Source organism: Somniosus microcephalus, chromosome 6 (genome assembly GCF_052327205.1).
Source record: "Somniosus microcephalus isolate GS21.2 chromosome 6, FLI_Smic_1.0, whole genome shotgun sequence".
Classification (NCBI taxonomy): domain Eukaryota; kingdom Metazoa; phylum Chordata; class Chondrichthyes; order Squaliformes; family Somniosidae; genus Somniosus; species Somniosus microcephalus.
Window position 1 is genome coordinate 4,242,338 of NC_140992.1, and position 18,418 is coordinate 4,260,755.

The 18,418-nt window shown below is 47.6% G+C and overlaps 1 protein-coding gene across 2 annotated transcripts in view; it reads right to left on the reverse strand.

Annotated features, from left to right (window-relative positions):
• Positions 1-18,418, reverse strand: part of ccdc50a (coiled-coil domain containing 50a) — a 130,944-nt gene that overhangs the window by 40,573 nt on the left and 71,953 nt on the right. Inside the window, exons 4-6 of one of the 2 annotated variants that reach the window (XM_085989641.1) lie at positions 16,794-16,884; positions 8,981-9,086; positions 4,757-5,356 (exon numbers count right to left, since the gene is read on the reverse strand). In XM_085989641.1, coding sequence (XP_085845767.1) covers positions 4,757-5,356; positions 8,981-9,086; positions 16,794-16,884 — 797 coding nt within the window. The remainder of the gene's footprint in view (positions 1-4,756; positions 5,357-8,980; positions 9,087-16,793; positions 16,885-18,418) is intronic. The other variant, XM_085989640.1, reaches the window with a different exon arrangement.

Genomic DNA, 18,418 nt, shown 5'->3' on the forward strand with positions numbered 1-18,418 from the left:
CTCTGTATCTAACCCGCGCTGTACCTGCCCTGGGAGTGTTTGATGGGACAGTGTAGAGGGAGCTTTACTCTGTATCTAACCCCGTGCTGTACCTGCCCAGGGAGTGTTTGATGGGACAGTGTAGAAGGAGCTTTACTCTGTATCTAACCCCGTGCTGTACCTGCCCTGGGAGTGTTTGATGGGACAGTGTAGAGGGAGCTTTACTCTGTATCTAACTCGTGCTGTACCTGCCCTGGGAGTGTTTGATGGGACAGTGTAGAGGGAGCTTTACTCTCTATCTAACCCCATGCTGTACCTGCCCTGGGAGTGTTTGATGGGACAATGGTAACAGAATCTGTAAAATGTTCCGTTCCCAAGCACCAACATCCCCCATCTGAATAAACACAAAAAAACTTAGTTAAGATTCATTCTGCTTTTTAAAAACAATTAAGTGAACCTATTTTTCATCTAAGAGTTCGGTCCCACATCTTTACGTTGTGTTTCTATCATTGTCCAGCCAATGGGAGACAGGCATGGGAATAGAACGAAAGCAGCAACCAAGCCCCTGGAGGGATGGAGCTCGCTCAGACCAGGTGTGGTCCCAAGGAGCCTCCTGGGATACAGCACTGCGGCCGGCAAAGACCAATAGCTGCCTGCAGCTGTTTTCACATTGCTGACCTCAACGCACACTTTGCCACCCCTCCAGGGAAACACCGCGGTCCGAGAATGCAACGCCGGGGCGTTAGTTCACACGTGGATGGTCACTTTAAAAACACCAATGGTTGTGGCTTTTGAGTTGTGCAATCTTGCACAAGAGCAATTGTTCCGATGCGGTCACAGCATTAACAGGGCGACATCGAGTGGCAGCAGTCTGGACCACTTAGTGCTAGAAGCGGTTTCATAATTTAACTGCAAGGAAGACAGACTTGCATTTCTATAGCACCTTCCACAACCTCAGGACGTCCCAAAGCACTTTACAGCCAATGAAGTACTTTTAAAATGCAATCACTATTGCAATGTAGGAAACGTGGCAACCAATTTGCACACAGGAAGCTCCCACAAACAGCAATGAGATAAATGACCAGACAATCTGTGTGTTTTCTTTTATAAAGTGAGCTGATTGTGGGATATATATTGGCCAGGACACCGGGGAGAACTCCCCTGCACTACTCTCAATAATGCCGTGGGATCCTTTATGGCCAACTGAAAGGGCAGACGGGCCTCGATTTAACGTCTCATCCGAAAGACGGAACCTCCGACAGTGCAGCGCTCCCTCAGTACTGCCCCTCCGACAGTGCGGCGCTCCCTCAGTACTGCCCCTCCGACAGTGCAGCGCTCCCTCAGTACTGCCCCTCCGACAGTGCAGCGCTCCCTCAGTACTGCCCCTCCGACAGTGCAGCGCTCCCTCAGTACTGCCCCTCCGACAGTGCGGCGCTCCCTCAGTACTGCCCCTCCGACAGTGCGGCGCTCCCTCAGTACTGCCCCTCCGACAGTGCAGCGCTCCCTCAGTACTGCCCCTCCGACAGTGCAGCGCTCCCTCAGTACTGCCCCTCCGACAGTGCAGCGCTCCCTCAGTACTGCCCCTCCGACAGTGCAGCGCTCCCTCAGTACTGCCCCTCCGACAGTGCGGCGCTCCCTCAGTACTGCCCCTCCGACAGTGCGGCGCTCCCTCAGTACTGCCCCTCCGACAGTGCAGCGCTCCCTCAGTACTGCCCCTCCGACAGTGCGGCGCTCCCTCAGTACTGCCCCTCCGACAGTGCGGCACTCCCTCAGTACGCACTGAAGTGCCAATGAGATTTTATGGTCAAGTCTCTGGAGAGGGACTTGAACCCACGACCTTCTGACTCGGAGATGAGAGTGCTACGCACTGAACCACGGCTGACACTTCTACCATTGTCGACTGTTTGAATTATATCGCGGTAAAGGGGAGTGTTAAGGACGGTGCTCAGCCATTGAACTCTTCGCTCAGTATAAAATGAGCAGAAGGATCCATTTCCTGCCACTGGAGGTCTCCAGTGAGCTTCACAAAACTCAACAGCAGGGCGATGGCAGCAACTCGCACAATTAACCACTGAAGAGCTGGTCACAAAAGGTTCATCTTTGTGGCGTTTGTTTAAGTATTCATGCCTTATAGGATTGCTTGAAGGGGGCGCAAGATCACCAACAAATTACAATGGGCTTTCCCCCTCCCCAGTAAGGACACTGCAATGAACACTCGCATTTGCACCGAGCCCCTCAGAGGCAATGCATTCTAGTGTGGGGAATGACAAATCAGAAACCGATTGAGAAACGGGGAGATGGAATTGGGGCACGGGACCAAAAAAGAAAAAAGTTCAGAGAAGACATTTGAAAGCAGATGGGAGGAGGTGTGGCAGAGGGATTCAGGGTGGGAATTCGGAGAGGGGGACAGGGCAGCTGGTCACCGTCAGTGGAGAGGAGGACGGAGAATGAACAGTACACCACAACGGGTACGAGCAGGGGCACGGAGCGGAGGGAGGTCACTGAGGTCAGACGGAACAAGGTCGTGGAGGCATCTGAATGCAAGGACAAAGATTCTGAAATTGACATGGAGGAGCACAGGGAAATCAGCGAGAATTGGGGAGATGGAGTTAGACCTTTAAACAGGCAAGACCATGGGCAGCAGCATTCTGAACGAGTTGCAATTTACGCAGAGCAGAAGTCGAGGGGCTGGCTAGGAGAACACGGGGAAAGCTGAGCCTCAGAGTGATTAGGGTATAAATTAGACCCGGCAGGAGTGAGGGTAAGGGGTCGCAGTGGGCGATAAAGGCCGTCGCGATGACAGAATAGATGGAAGGGAAGAAAACGAAGTTCTAAATCAAGCAATAGTGTAGTCACTGTTGTAATGAGAGACACGCAGCAGCCAATTTGCGCACAGCAAGCTCCCACAAACAGCAATGCGTTAATGACCAGGTAATCTGTTTGTGATGTTGATTGAGGAATAAATATTGCTCAGAACTCCCCTGCTCTTCGAAATAGTGCCACAGAATCTTTTACATCCACCTGAGAGAGTGTTTAACGTCTCATCCAAAAGACGGCACCTCCGACAGTGCAGCACTCCCTCAGTCAGCCCTGGAGTGTCAGCCTAGAGTTTTGTGCTCAAGTCTCTGGAGTGGGACTTGAACCCACAACCTTCTGACTCCGAGGCGAGGGTGCTGCCCACTGAGCCACGCTGACATGCTGACGTACATAGGAGACAAAAAGGTAGCTTCAATTTGTTTAGATCGAGTTAAAGGAAACTTGAACTCATCCAAATCTTGATGTCAGGCAGACAGTCAGAGAGTCGAGTGATAGTCTTGGAATTAAAATGGACAAAGTAAGGTGAACCAGAGTGTAGCCAGCTTACATATGGAAGCTGGGGCGACAGTCAGGCGAAGAGGAAGGGACCGAGGATGGAGCCCTTGGTGCACTGGTGGTTACTGCAGAAAGGAGCAGAAAACACTGCGAGAGGGGCAAGGCAAGTCTAGGTGGAACCAGGAGAAAGCAGCGCCGCATCGACAAGACAGCAGAGCCGAGAGAGTGGAGAAAGGCAGAATGATCAACGGCATCAAAGCCGCAGAGAAGCAGTGGAAAGGACAGACATCCATGCTTCACATCATTGATGACTTTCATCAGAGTAGTCTCTGCTATAAGCAGGGCAGCAACCAGACTGCAGGGTCTCAAGGAGCGAGTGGTAGGAAAGATACAAGTGTAGCTTCAAGGCAACGTGTCCCAGCACTCTGAAAAAGGTTTAAAATAGGTTTTTCTGAGAGGGGCTGATGAGCTCTCTAATAGCATTAACAACATAAGAATTAGGAGCAGGAGTCGGCCATTCAGCCCCTCGAGCCTGCTCCGCCATTCAATAAGATCATGGCTGATCTTCTACCTCAACTTCACTTTCCTGCCCTATCCCGCTATCCCATTTGTTGTGCATTTCTTTCTCTGGCTAGTTGAGTGGACATCAAGCACCAAGGATGCCACAATATCAGCCCCCTAAACCTTGCTGGCATTAAACCAAGAATGAGCAGGTTAAAGACCATCACTCCAGTTGGATACACAGAGACTGCCTGGGATCTGCTGGTTCGAGCAAGTGAGATGGAATTCCCCAGATACGTTAAGAAACTCACAATTTCACCTCTGGGAGCTCTTGGCCTGCATTCTCCCTTGTGAGCTGACAGCCCAGATTACACCCTCCCATCCCCACCCCAAACCCCCGACCCTCACTCTCCCTATCCATTTTAACAGAGCAGGAAAATTGTAGGGTGGCAACTGCATGCAGGATTTGCCCTGGGGTCATGGGTCCTGCCAAATTGTTTACTGCTGGCCTGAGGAATGGACAAAGAGCTAGTTATTGCCCTTTTAGTTTCTTACATCACGACAGTGACTACACTTCCGAAATGCCAAGGGGGTGCTGAAAACACTCGTCGGGCTCGGCTACTTCAGGAGTTTGCACCACGCTGGCGACCAATTTCACTCTGCTACTCTGCCAACTGACCGGATTTTCAGCCAGAAGCGAGCCTTTCTCCCCACACCAATCTCTGCCCATCGGTCCCGGAGACCAACCCCAATACAGCGCTAGCCACAGTTTTACCAAAAGCAGTTTAACCTCACCACACGTGCCGTCAGACAGGGTGTCCAACCACTGGCTGCACTTATAGGAAGTCACCTTCCTTCATCAAAGTTGTCCTCGCCATTCATTCTAGAGCACAAGGGCTGGAGACAACGGAGGGGAATTTCGCAGATTCTGAACCGATATTTAAACAAAAATGAAAGTCGCTACCTTGTTCCTGGCAGTGGCTGCCCCCGCCCCGCGGGTCAGGTGACCGTGAACGTGCTGCGCGGTGCCGTTCCATCCTCGTCCTATCGTCTTCTCCGTGTTCGCGCTCTCTTTCCAGGAGCTCCTCGGGATCGAGGGCGCAAGCCCCAAGGGTTTCGGGGCTACGGTCACGTAGCTCTCCTGCCACGCGCTTCTGGCGATGAGCGTCACGCTCAGACGAGTCGCGACACTTATCCCTAACGTCAAAGACCTTGGGCCGAGCGCCCTTACTGTAGTAGCTGGAGGCGGCCTCGGAGGTGGAGTGCAGGACAGGCGGGGGAGGTCTCTGTGGCGCCTCCTTCTTGGGAGGGCGGCTCTCATGCTTCCTCCTGCCAGTGTCCAGATAATTGTCGTCCCACTCAGTTTCTAAATAACGGAACTTCTTGTTGGAACCGTGCGTTGCTGGCTCCGTGGCCCCGTCGTCGGCTCGAGATTTGGAGCTGGGTTCTGCTGCAGCACCTTTCAGCTGACTGTCCCTTTGGTACCTTAAATCTCTGTCACTATGGGAGCCACTTCCAAGCCTGTTGTTTCTATCGTGTTTGTGCACCCTGCTTTTCACATGGTCTGAGGTGCACGTGGACACAACAGGATACGAAAACCGGTTAGTAAATGTTAGACACAAAATAAAACAAGGGTGAAACATTAACGGAGCGACTGAATGTTAAAACAGAAACCTGCAGGACACACTCACAGAAAGCCATGCGGGTAAATGATCGGATCCCTTTAAAAGTGCCTACTTTTCATTTCCCCTCCAATCATCCAAATCTTGGCGCTAATTTTGGAAACGTATGGGTCATACACAGCACTGCACTGGCAGTTGGGTGGATTAAGCCCCACATTAGACATGGAACTGTACCGAACGTACAAAGCAGCACGTAGGCTTGGTCAGGAACAGCCTGGTACACAAAGCTGTGGTCACAGTTCGTAGACGGTTAAGTCAGAGGGAGCAAACTAACTGGGCTAGCCGATAGGTGGTCAAGGCCGACAGCTCTAGTTAAATATTTCAAGAGTGGATCCTTGAGAGGACTGCACCTGATGGCAATCCACTATACACTTGGATAAGGGGCACAGGAACAGGAGGAGGCCATTTAGCCCCTCAACCCTGTTTCACCATTCAATGGGATCATGACTGATCTGTATCCTAACTCCATCCACCTGCCTTGGCTCAATATCCTTTTATACCCTTGTCTAGCAAAAAAAAAATCAATCATTCTTAAATTTAAAATTAATTGAGCTAGCATCTACTGGTTTTAGTGGGACAGAGTTCCACACATCTACCACCCTGTGTGAAGAAGTGTTTCCTAACTTCTCTCCTGAATGGTCTGGCTCTGATTCTAAGGTTCTGTCCCCCTGCCCGAGACTCCCCCACCAGTGGAAGAAGTTTCTCTCCAGCCACCCGATCAATTCCTTTCAAAATTCTAATAACCCCAATCAAATCGCCCCTTAACCTTCTATATTCCAGGGAATACAAGCTTAGTTTCTGTAATCTCTCCTCATAATCTAACCCTTGGAGCCCTGGTGACATTCTGGTGAATCTGCGCTGCTCTCCTTCCAAGGATAGGGTGACTGAACAACTCGAAAATTTTCAGCTGATCAGAGAGAGCCTGCATGGTTTGTGAAAGGCAGGTCCTGCCTGACAAACCTGACTGAATTTTTTGAAGTGGTGACTAAAGTATTGGACAGGGGAATGTCTAGGAATGTTATTTATATGGACTTCCAGAAGGCATTTGATAAAGTCCCACATAAGAGACTGTTAACTAAGGTAGAAGCCCATGGAATTGAGGGCAAATTATTGACCTGGTTAGGAAATTGGCTGAGCGGCAGGAGACAGGCAGTAGGGATAATGGGCAGGTACTCGAATTGGCAGGTGGTGACTAGTGGTGTCCCTCAGGGATCTGTGTTGGGGCCTCAACTATTCACAGTATTTATCAACTTAGATGAGGGCATAGAAAGTGGACATCAAATTTGCCGATGACACAAAGATAGGCAGCATTGTAGGCAGTGTAGATGAAAGCATAAAATTACAAAGGGACATCGATTGATTAAGTGAATGGGCAAAACTGTGGCAAATGGATTTCAATGTAAGCAAATGTGAGGTCATCCACTTTGGACCTAAAAAGGATTGAACAGGGTACTTTATAAATGGTGAAAAGCTACAAACAGTGGAGGTCCAAAGAGACTTGGGGGTCCAGGTACCCCATAGATCATTAAAATGTCATGAACAGGTACAGAAAATAATCAAAAGGGCTAATGGAATGCTGGCCTTTATATCGAGAGGACTAGAATACAAGGGGGTAGAAGTTATGCTGCAGCTGTACAAAACCCTGGTTAGACCACACCTGGAGCACTGGGAGCAGTTCAGGGCACCACACCTTAGGAAGGATATATTGGCCTTGGAGGGAGTGCAGCGCAGGTTTACCAGAATGATACCCAGACTTCAAGGGTTAAGTTACGAGGAGAGATTAGACAAACTAGCGTTGTATTCCCTCAAATTTAGAAGGTTAAGGGGTGATTGGATCAAAGTTTTAAAGGTATTAAGGGGAACAGATAGGGTAGAGAGAGAGAGAGAGAGAAACTATTTCCGATGGTTGGGGATTCAAGGACTAGGGGGGCAGAGTCTAAAAATTAGAGCCAGACCTTTCAGGAGTGAAATTAGGAAACACTTCTACACACAAAGGGCGGTAGAAGTTTGGCACTCTCTTCCGCAAACAGCAATTGATGCTAGATCAGTTGTTAATTTTAAATCGGAGATTGATAGCTTTCTGTTAACCAAAGGTATTAAGGGATATGGGGCAAAGACTGGTATATGGAGATAGGTGGCAGATCAGCCATGATCTCATCGAATGGCGGAACAGGCTCGAGGGGCTGAATGGCCTCCTTCTGTTCCTACATTCAAGGCCAATATATCCTTTCTGCAGTGCGGTGCCCAGACTGTACACAGTGCTCCAGATGTGGTCTAACCAGGGCTTTGTCTCGCTGTAGCAAAACTTCCTTCCCTTTATACTCTATACCAACATTCCATTAGCCATTATTTTTTGTACCTGGCCACTACATTTTAGTGATCTGTGTACAGGAATCAGGAATAGTAAATTAAGTGGAAGGAGACTCTGCAGCTGTGTCACACGATAGAATCCAGGATCGGGAATCCAGGATCAATTTCCCACTCCTGAGCTCTGGGGTCAATTGCCCTGCCCCGGCTGTTATCAGCTAACTCAGCTCTGAGCAAGAATCAAACCGAGGAACTTTCCTTTCCTGCCCTGTCTGACCCTGGGCATTTACTATCTGGGGAGGGCTGGATGAACAATTGTGTAACTGTCTCAGGTTTACTCGCATGCGGATTCCTCGCTGAGAACGGCCAGCTTTGGGTGCGCTGCACAGACAGGGAACGGCCAACAGCGGGTGGTGGGGCTGCAGCAGCACAAGCCAGCAAACGACACGCCATTAACAGAAACAAGAGATGAAGTCAAATTCAACACTGCAGGAAAGGAAAGACACAAAGCAGGATAGAAACGACAAATCAGGAAGAGCGCAGGCTGGTCGGTGTAGCTGACAGGACAGAAGAATTGCGGTATCAAGCCTTTTCCGGAAGCTTCCAATCATCGTGATCTTCGGAAAACTCAACATGCAGTTTGTGTTGAACTGAGCAGCCGTGATTTTCTCAGAACGACAATCATTTGCTGATTTCCACCGTAGACCCATCACCAAGCACGCATCACCGCCACAAACCACCAACACCAGACCAGGAGTTCCACAGGCCCGCCATCCAACCAGCGCGCTCGGAGCCACGAGCCAGCCGCTCACCCACAGTGCGACCATCACATACCTCACTGAACAAGCCCAGCACCAGCTGCTGGTTTCCATGACGAGGCCGACCACCATGAATTCACCCTGAGACATTGCGCTGTTTGAACTAATCCAGCTTACACTTTTCTCCTCGTTCCCTTCTACAGCTACTTGTAAATGGGCCTTTCCATTTCCAATTCCGATCAATTCTCTCCGAAAACAAACCACAATCTTGGATTACCAGAGTGGATCCCATAGCTGGATCCGCAGGAAGCTCCAATTCAGCAAGTTGAAGATGTTCTAGTGGGTTGAATTAACCTTTCCCTTTAGCGTAGTGTTTCACCCACCATAGTAATGCCCACCACTCCTTTTTATATGAATCACCAGTGCGTTTTGCAGCATTACCTCCATTTTCTTCGAAGACAGCATCATACGGTTCACGACCTATCACCTCCTGATGATGTTTCCGTCTTAGCTTCTCTTCCTTCTCTTGGAGTTTACGAGCAATGGCCTACATGAAGATATTTAGAAAGAGACATAACAACATAAGAATTAGGAGCAGGAGTCGGCCATTCAGCCCCTCGAGCCTGCTCCGCCATTCAATAAGATCATGGCTGATCTTCTACCTCAACTCCACCTTCTCGCACTATCCCCATATCCCTTAATTCCCCAAAATTTATCGACCTGTCTTGAATATACTCAACGACTGAGCCTCCACAGCCCTCTGGAGTAGAGAATTCCAAAGATTCACCATCTTCTGAGTGAAGAAATTTCTCCTCATCTCAGTCTTAAATGGCCGACCCCTTATTCTGAGACTGTGACCCCGTGTTCTAGACACCCCAACCAGGGGAAACATTTTCTCAACATTAACCCGGTCGAGCCCCTTAAGAATTTTGTATGTTTCAATTAGATCGCCTCTCATTCTTCTAAACTCTAGAGAATATAGGCCTAGTCTACTCAATCTCTCCTCATAGGACAATCTCCCCATCCCAGGAACCAGTCTGGTGAACCTTCGTTGCACTCCCTCTATGGCAAGTATATCCTTCCTTAGGTAAGGAGACCAAAACTGTACACAATACTCCAGGTGTGGTCTCACCAGGGCCCTATATAATTGTAGTAAGACTTCTTTACTCTTATACTGTAATCCCTTTGTAATAAAGGCCAACACACCATTTGCTTTCCTAATTGCTTGCTGTACCTGCATGTTAACTTTCAGTGATTCGTGTACAAGGACACCCAGGTCCCTCTGAACACCAACATTTCCCAGTCTCTCACCATTTAAAAAATACTCTGCTTTTTTGTTTTTCCTACCAAAGTGGATAACTTCACACCTCCCCACATTGTATTCCATTTGCCATGTTCTTGCCCAGTCAACCTGTTTATATCTCTCTGCAGCCTCTCTGCGTCCTCCTCACAGATTACTTTCCCACCTAACTTTGTATCAGCAGCAAACTTGGATACATTACACTCAGTCCCTTCATCCAAGTCATTGATGTAGATTGTGAATAGCTGAGGCCCAAGCACAGGTCCTTGCGGCACCCCACTAGTTACAGCCTGCCAACCGAAAAAGTCCCGTTTATTCCTACTCTCTGTTTTCTGTCCGTTAACCAATCCTCAATCCATGCTAATATATTACCCCCAATCCCATGAGTCCTAGTGTAATAACCTCTTGTGTGGCACCTTAGCAAATGCTTTTTGAAAATCCAAATACACCACATCCACTGATTCCCCCTTATCCATCCTACTTGTTACATCGTCAAAAAACTCTAACAGATTTGTCAAACACGATTTCCTTTTCATAAAACCATGTTGACTCTGCCTAATCATCTCATGATTTTCTAAGTGCCCCGTTACCATGTCCCTAATACAGGAAACTTTCGTTTGAACAGAGGTTAAATCTCCAGAATGCTCTATCCACCGGCAAAATTCAGGAGTCGGTTCAGATAACTTTTTTTACTTTTCGTTGCTCAGAAGCTCCGTATACGCTGCTTACTCCGGCAGTGTTGATCGACCGGCACCAGCTCGGTCCCGTCAGTGCCGGATACCAGAAAGTTTCCTGTAATAGATTCTAGCATTTTGCCTGTTGCTGATGTCAGGCTAACTGGCCTATAGTTCCCCGTTTTTTCTCTTCCTCCTTTCGTTAATAGCGGGGTTATGTTTGCTACCTTCCAATCCTTGGGCACTGTTGTAGAATCTAGGGAATTCTGGGAGATTAATCCCAGTGCATCCACTATCTCTGCAGCTACCTCTTTTAAACCCTAGGATGCAGGTCGTCGGGTCCGGGGGATTTGTCGCCCCTTAGTCCCATTAATTTCTCCAGTACTATGTCTTTACTTATACTGATTTCTTGAAGTTACTCATTCTCTCTAGACCCTTGGTTCTGTTATTTCTGGAATGTTTTCTGTGTCTTCTACCGTGCAGACAGATAAAGTATTTGTTTAATGTATCTGCCATTTCCTAATTTCGCCTGTCTCTGCCTCTAATGGGTCCACATTTACTTTCACTAATCTCTTTCTATTTACATGCTTGTAGAAACGTTTACGATCTGTTTTTATGTCTCTTGCTAATTTACTCTCATTCTTTTTTCTCTTTCCTTATCTACTTTTTGGTCCTCCTTTGCTGAAATTCTAAAATGCTCCCAATCCTCAGGCTTACTACTCCTTTTGGCAACATTAAAAGCCTCTACCATTGATCTAATACTATCTTTAGCTTCTCGTTAGCCACGGTTGGACCACTTTTCCTGTGGAGTTTGTGCCTAAAAGGAATGTATATTTGTTGTAAATTACGTATTAATTCTTTAAAGGCTAGCCATTGCTTCTCTACCGTCATACCCTTTAATCTACCTTAGCCAACTCGCCCCTCATACCTACATAGTTTGCTTTGTTTAGATTTAAGACCCTAGTTTCAGACTTAATTAAATCACTTTCTAACTCAATGGCCTGTATTTTCCAACCCCCACGGGCGTGTACACTCCCGTAGGGGCCTCTCAAGTGCCGGGATGTGCTGAAAACCGGCACTTCCGTTCTGTCAAGAATCCTCGACAGATCATCCGCCTGCCCGGGAGAAGGACCTCTGTGGATGGAGAATTCCGCTTTCTGCACAACCTCTGCCCGCTGAAAACCTTTAAAAATCTTATGCCTGGTAAAAGCAGGTCTGTTTTTACCAGCAAGAGTTTAAAAATGTAAAACAATGTTTTTCCCCCAATTTATAATTAAAAAAAATACTTTAAAAAAAGGCAAGTTTATTTTTAGCCCTGTAAAAAAACTAATTAATTTTTTCAAAAAATAAATTTGTTTAAAATATTTAATTTAATGCAACTTTAATTATAAATACGTGATTTTTAAAAAATGTATTTAATGTTGGAGTGTGTTTTTTTGAGTGATCCCCATTCATACTTTGGACAGGTCTACGCAGAGAGACCGGTCAAAAGTGTGAAGGGGGATTCCCTTCTTTGATTGGTTCCCCATAGCCCACGTGATCCCAGGGGCGTTTGCGAACCGCCTGCGCCCCTGGGATACCTTGGCCTCTGCACGCACGGACCAGGAGAGGCCCAGGATTGGAAGTGTCGGGACCTACAGAGCCAGCAGGTAACTTCGTAGATTTTTCCCAATCGGAGGCATCAGCATGCAGGAAGCCTCCGATTGGAAAATCCGGCCCAATATAAAATTCCATCATATTATGGTCACTCTTCCCTAAAAGCCCCTTTACTACAAGGTTATTAATTAACCCTTTCTCATTGCACAATACGAGATCTAAAATAGCCTGTTCCCGAGTTGGTTCCTCACATACTGATCTAGAAAACTAACTTGTATACATTCTATGAATTCGTCCTCCACACTATTACTGCAAATTTGGTTTGCCCAGTCTATATGTAGATTAAAGCCCATGATTACTGTATTACCCTTGTTACATGTGCCTCTAATTTCCTGATTTATACTCTGACCTACATTACAACTACTGTTTGGGGGCCTATAAACAACTCCCACCAATGTTTTCTGCCCCTTGAAGTTTCTTGGTTCCACCCAAACTGATTCTACTTCTTGATTTTCCAAGACACTTGAAACCATACTGAATGAAGGAAACGTCCCATCGTACAAAACAAAAATGCTAGCTTGTGCCTTCGCCACTCACCCCACCACCGCCCCCCACACCCCTACCCCATGGAGATCAGGAAAGTCCAGATCCGGATAGCACAGAGTTGGTATCTCAGCTAACCTGGTAGTTGGACCATAACTGGCCTCAGTGCCTGGACTGGAGCAGCCCAGCGACCCATGCTAAACAGTGTGTATACATGGGCGAGGACAGGATCGTGTTCCCCTGATCTGGCCCTTACTCATGAGTAGCCTGCCTGTCGAGGATTAAACACCGGCACTGCCCACTTGGACAAGGAAGCTGAAGATGCCCAGCATAAAAGGAACTGAACCCCAGCAAAGAATCTCAGTGGGTCAATGCACTGTGTGGGATGGTGCTGAGCCACACACAGAAGGAATGCCACAGCTTCAATAATGAACGAAAGAATGAAGGGTATTAAGGGATAAGGGGCAAAGGCGGGTATATGGAGTTAGGTCACAGATCAGCCATGATCTGATTGAATGGCGGAACAGGCTCGAGGAGCTGAATGGTGTTCCTATGTTCCTAAAAATAAAAAAATAAAATAAAAGCAACACTCACATCCCGAGCAGGAAATAAGAGTATGTGTTTGGATGTTGGGCTTGGACAGGATTAGGCTTGACTGTGATATTTCCCAGGGTTGAACAATCGGACTGTCCAGACGCTGATGAAAATCGCCCCCTGGAGTGAGGTGCCGGAAGGCGAGTGATACCTGTGGACCCATACATTCAGCTCAAACCAGTGCCGCCAGGAGGGAGGGGAGAATATTGAAGCGGTAGAGGTCTACAAGGACATCAGTATAATCCACCTGCCTGCTGCAGCTGATAATAAAGCCTCAGTGAAGCCCAGAAGACGACTCCTGGTCAAACTATCCTCCAACATTTGCACCACCCGTAGACTTAATTAATACAGAAGCAGCAAAATCACTTCACAAAACCCCTTAAATAAATCACTTAAAACGTAATGTTAAATTGCAAAAAACTGTAATTATATCCCCGACGTTCTGCCAGGCATCTTTGCTTCCGACACTTGTAGTACCAGGGAAAAGAAACCCATCATTTCCAATGTTCTCCTAATGTGTTGCTAGGCAACTGAGCATTAAAGTAATAACGGGGTATTTACACAGCATGCTGAGAAGTAAATGTTTGGACCTTTTTTTTTAATTAAGGGGAAGGACTGCTCGCAGGGGTGTGAACAGATGGAGTACGGAGGAGGGTTTCTCCGGATATTTATAAATTACAGGCTGCGTACTGCACAGCGCTTCACTGAGCTTCCTCGAAGAAGCATTCGACGCTGCGAGACAAACGGAAAATGCCAGCAGCAGCCAGCAAGTGCTGCCTTCTTTCCGACCACTTCGAGCAGCTCTGGCAACCCCCCCCCCTCAAAGGGCTGACTGAGCAGCTGAGCCAAGCAGACCACAACCATCTCTGGTCAGGTTCCCCAGAGCGGGAGTGCTACTTTTTGGCCACAGCACTCTGGGTTATGGGTCATGCAAAAGGACCAAGGATAGAGCCATCACAGGTCAGACGAGTCCCAAGAGACGTGAAGACAGTCCGTCTGAAGAATGGGAGGAAACTAGATTTTCATTGCCCTACTGAATGACATGGAGAGGATCACCATGCAGTTACTGCACTGAGGCAGGACGAGAGGTTGTGAACAGTCTGAGCAGAACATAAGTAGGAGGAGCAGGAGTAGGCCATACGGCCCCTCGGGCCTGCTCCGTCATTCAATAGGATCATGGCTGATCCAAATCTAGACTCACGTCCATTTCCCTGCCCTCTCCCCGTAACCCTTAATTCCCTTGTCTGCTAGGAAACTGTCTATCTCCGTTTTAAATGTATTTAATGTTGCAGCTTCCACAGCTCTCTGGGGTAGCAAATTCCATAGATTTACTACCCTCTGAGTGAAGAAGTTTCTCCTCATCTCAGTTTTGAAAGGGCAGCCCCTTATTCTAAGATTATGCCCCCTAGTTCTAGTCTCACCCATCAGCGGAAACATCCTCACCGCATCCACCCGAACAAGCCCCCTCACAATCTTATATGTTTCGATAAGATCGCCTCTCATTCTTCTGAACTCCAATGAGTAGAGGCCCAACCTACTCAACCTTTCCTCATACGTCAACTCCCTCATCTCCGGAATCAACCGAGTGAACCTTCTCTGAACCGCCTCGAGAGCAAGTATATCTTTTCTTAAATATGGAAACCAAAACTGCATGCAGTATTCCAGGTGTGGCCTCACCAGAGTGCAGCCAGCAGCAAGAGCGGATACAATGGACAATAAATGGATGCGGTCATTGCTCCGAAGATGGGAGAGATCACAGAGCCATGGAGATCACAAGAATTAATTGAATGAGAGAGTAAGAGAGCTACAGCGAGAGCTACAGCAGATAGAGCAAGTTAGGAGGGACCAGCGGTCAGAATTTCTACCTATTGACTATGAATAGGTTGCCCTAGGCTTGAGGTACTGGAAGGCTAGAATAGTTTCCATTAAAGCTCTGCTACCTTGCTTTGGAAAATCCAGATGGGATAAAGACGGCTGCCATCCTCCCCAAGTTGATCAGCTATCATGGAGACAGGCTGGATTATCAACAGCTGACATCAATGCAGAATTCTCCTTTCTATTAAGTACCCTCGATAACAAATGGAAAGAACCTACAATCAGATGCCTTGATGCAAATGTGGAAGTGCACGCCTGAAGTGTGTAGGTTTGCACGCCAATGCCAGGAATAACCTGAGCACAGTAACTAGATAGACTGACTTCTACTTGTACCTTCAAAAACATTTGTTCAGCCTCCAAGTTGAAGGTGAGATGAAGTGATCACAGTACAAAACAAGGGAAATTCCATTCACTGGTTATATACTTGAAAAGGAACAATTGGCAGGGCACTGGGGAAAGAGCAGGGGGTGTGGGACTAATTGGAGAGCTCTTGCAAAGAGCCAGCACAGGCACGATGGGCCCAATGGCCTCCTTCTATGCTGTGTCATTCTATGATCAGAAAATGTGGAGCATTCTTCAGAGAGATGGCAAAATGATGACAATTATTTCCTGATGGCTTGGTTGTTAAATGCACTGCCTAATAACTAACTGAGCAATACAAGCCAGGATGGGCGCTGGTGTATCCAAGGTTGAGCATAGTGTGGCTGTAGGGGTAGCACTGGCCGCAGCTCCCTGGGCTAGCGGCAGGAAAACCAGAGAGTGGTTATCGGTTACTAACCAGTAATTCTCGCTAAAGGTTTAAGTGGATATTGGGTAAGAAACAAGACCAGGCTCAGGTGTGATGCCCACTGATGCTCACTGTCCAGGCTTTAAACATGAACAGCCACTTGGACAGGGTACTGGAAGGCTTAACATCTGGAAATAGATGGAAGTTACAACACGGAAACAGGCTGTCCGGCCCGAGCGGCTGGTGTTGGCGTTTACCCTCCATGGTCCAAATCATGTTTACCCGCCCTGTTCTGAGACTTGACCCACCAGCACATTCAGAAGAGGGATGGGGGAAGAGAGAGAAGCAAAGCCAGCCAATTAGTGAGTGAAGGAGTTAATCTGAAGGATAGTCTGACTGAGCGCAGTATTAATTGTGACTGTGCGTGTGTGTCAATTCCCGAAAGTGCAATCATTTATACCCAACACACTCGGAATGGCACACTGCAGCAGATTACAGCATGCAATATAAGAGAAGAGTATGCTCGGCTTATAAACAGCAATAGACCAAGTGGATTTGAACCATGAATCACCACTCCAAGTCATCCGTCATTTACAATCGCACGCAAAATCAATCACGGGTTTGCATTCCAATCTAGGGCTGAAAACTGGGAGAATATTTAGCTTTATGAAAAGCAAAAAACATACCAAGTTAAAGAGACTTTAGCAGGAAGACAGAGGCTAATTCAGTGTGAATTTTATACAGCTGGTTCAAAAATTCACCACCTCCCTCGTTCTATTTCATTTTATACATCTTCCCGTGCTCCACTGCATTTTACACAGCCTTCGAGAACATTGCTGGAGCAAAGCGGAACTAATCTCAGTGCCCTGCTCTCTCCCCGTCGCGCTGCTCGGGCCGCAGAATACTGGAGGATGGGAAAGTGACGGCCGCTCCACGGATTCCTACCTCGTCCTTCTCCTCCTGGCGTCGCCTTTTCTCGTTTTCCAGGGCCAGCTCATCCTGAATCACCTTTGCCATCTGGTTGTCGCGACGCTCCCTGCAACACAACAAGAATTGGAGGTGAAATAACAGAGAATGGTGGAGACACTCAGCAGGCCAGGCAGCATCCGTGGAGAGAGAAACAGAGTCAATGTTTCCGGTCTGGGACCCTTCTTCAGTCCCAGACCCGAAACGTTAACGCCGTTTCTCTCTCCACCGATGCTGCCTGGCCTGCTGGGTATTTCCAGCATTTTCTGTTGTTATTTCAGATTTCCAGCATCCGCAGCATTTTGCTAATGACATGAATCAGTCATTCATGAAAGAAAGACTTATGAAATAATACTGAGCGGCCGACGGGTGGCGCTGTCCAGGGCGAGTATAACTACTCGGGCACGGGCCCAGCTTGCGCAGGACATTCTTAACAGGAACTAGTGAAGGACATAACTAGACCTCCATGTTGTAAAACAGTTGATTAAAGCTTTGTTTAACGCTTAGACCAAGTGCCTAGTAGTTTTCTTACGTCAGCTATCGTATAAGCATTGGAGGTGGCTGGGCAAGAGAAAAATCGAGGCAAAACTCAGCGAACGACGGCACACAATCATACTCCAGGGCAAATCCCATCAGAACTGCTGCAGCTTCATAAAGCAGGACGCCAGAACAAATTGGGTCTTTTAGTGGAGAGCTGGTCTTTTAAAAGGTTCTCTGTCCCCACAGGGAGCCCAATGAAGCGCGGTTAAAAGGTTGTTTGATATGCAACGAGGTTGCTGAAACACTCTTCCACACACTCTCCCGAGCCCTCAATGCCCATCTGTAGGAATCCTGCACATCTCACCCCCAGCCTTTTGACTTCCTGATCACACTATTCCCCCTGCTGTCGTGTGCATCAGATGTGTATATAAAGTTTATTAAAATATTTTGTACATTTGTTAATTTTGTCCTGCGAAATAAAGATATCAGCACATTTAGGAATGGGAAAGGGTAATTAGACCCAACAACCCATAACCTTCCCGCAGCAGACTCACGTTTAATTGCTCGACCCCATTTATAACGTCTGCTTCTACGCCCTTGCCTGGTAATTTATTCTACAACTTCATTACCCTTTGATCGACTTCCCTTCCTATTAACTTCATTTACAACTCGTGTCCCATGGGGTTTGAATCTTTCGCCTTCCTTCTCAAGGGCAAGCAGGGATGGGCAATAAATGCTGGTCTTGCCAGCAACACCCACATGCCAAGAACAAATATTTTTTTAAATGCTTCCTGTGATTAGGTGGCCAAAACTGCACACAGTGCTCCCTTGCACAGCAACCTTTCATAAGAACGTAAGAATTAGGAGCAGGAGTCGGCCATACGGCCCCTTGAGCCTGCTCCACCATTCAATAAGATCCTGGCTGATCGCTGACCTCAGCTCCACTTTCCTGCACTATCCCCTAGAGTCCAAAACTCTATCGATCTCAGCCTTGAATATATTCAACGATTCATCGGCTGCAGCCCTCCGGGGTAGAGAATTCCAAAGATTCATGATCCCTCGGAGTGAAGAAATTCCTCCTCATCTCAGTCTTAAATGGCCGACTCCTTATTCTGAGACTATGA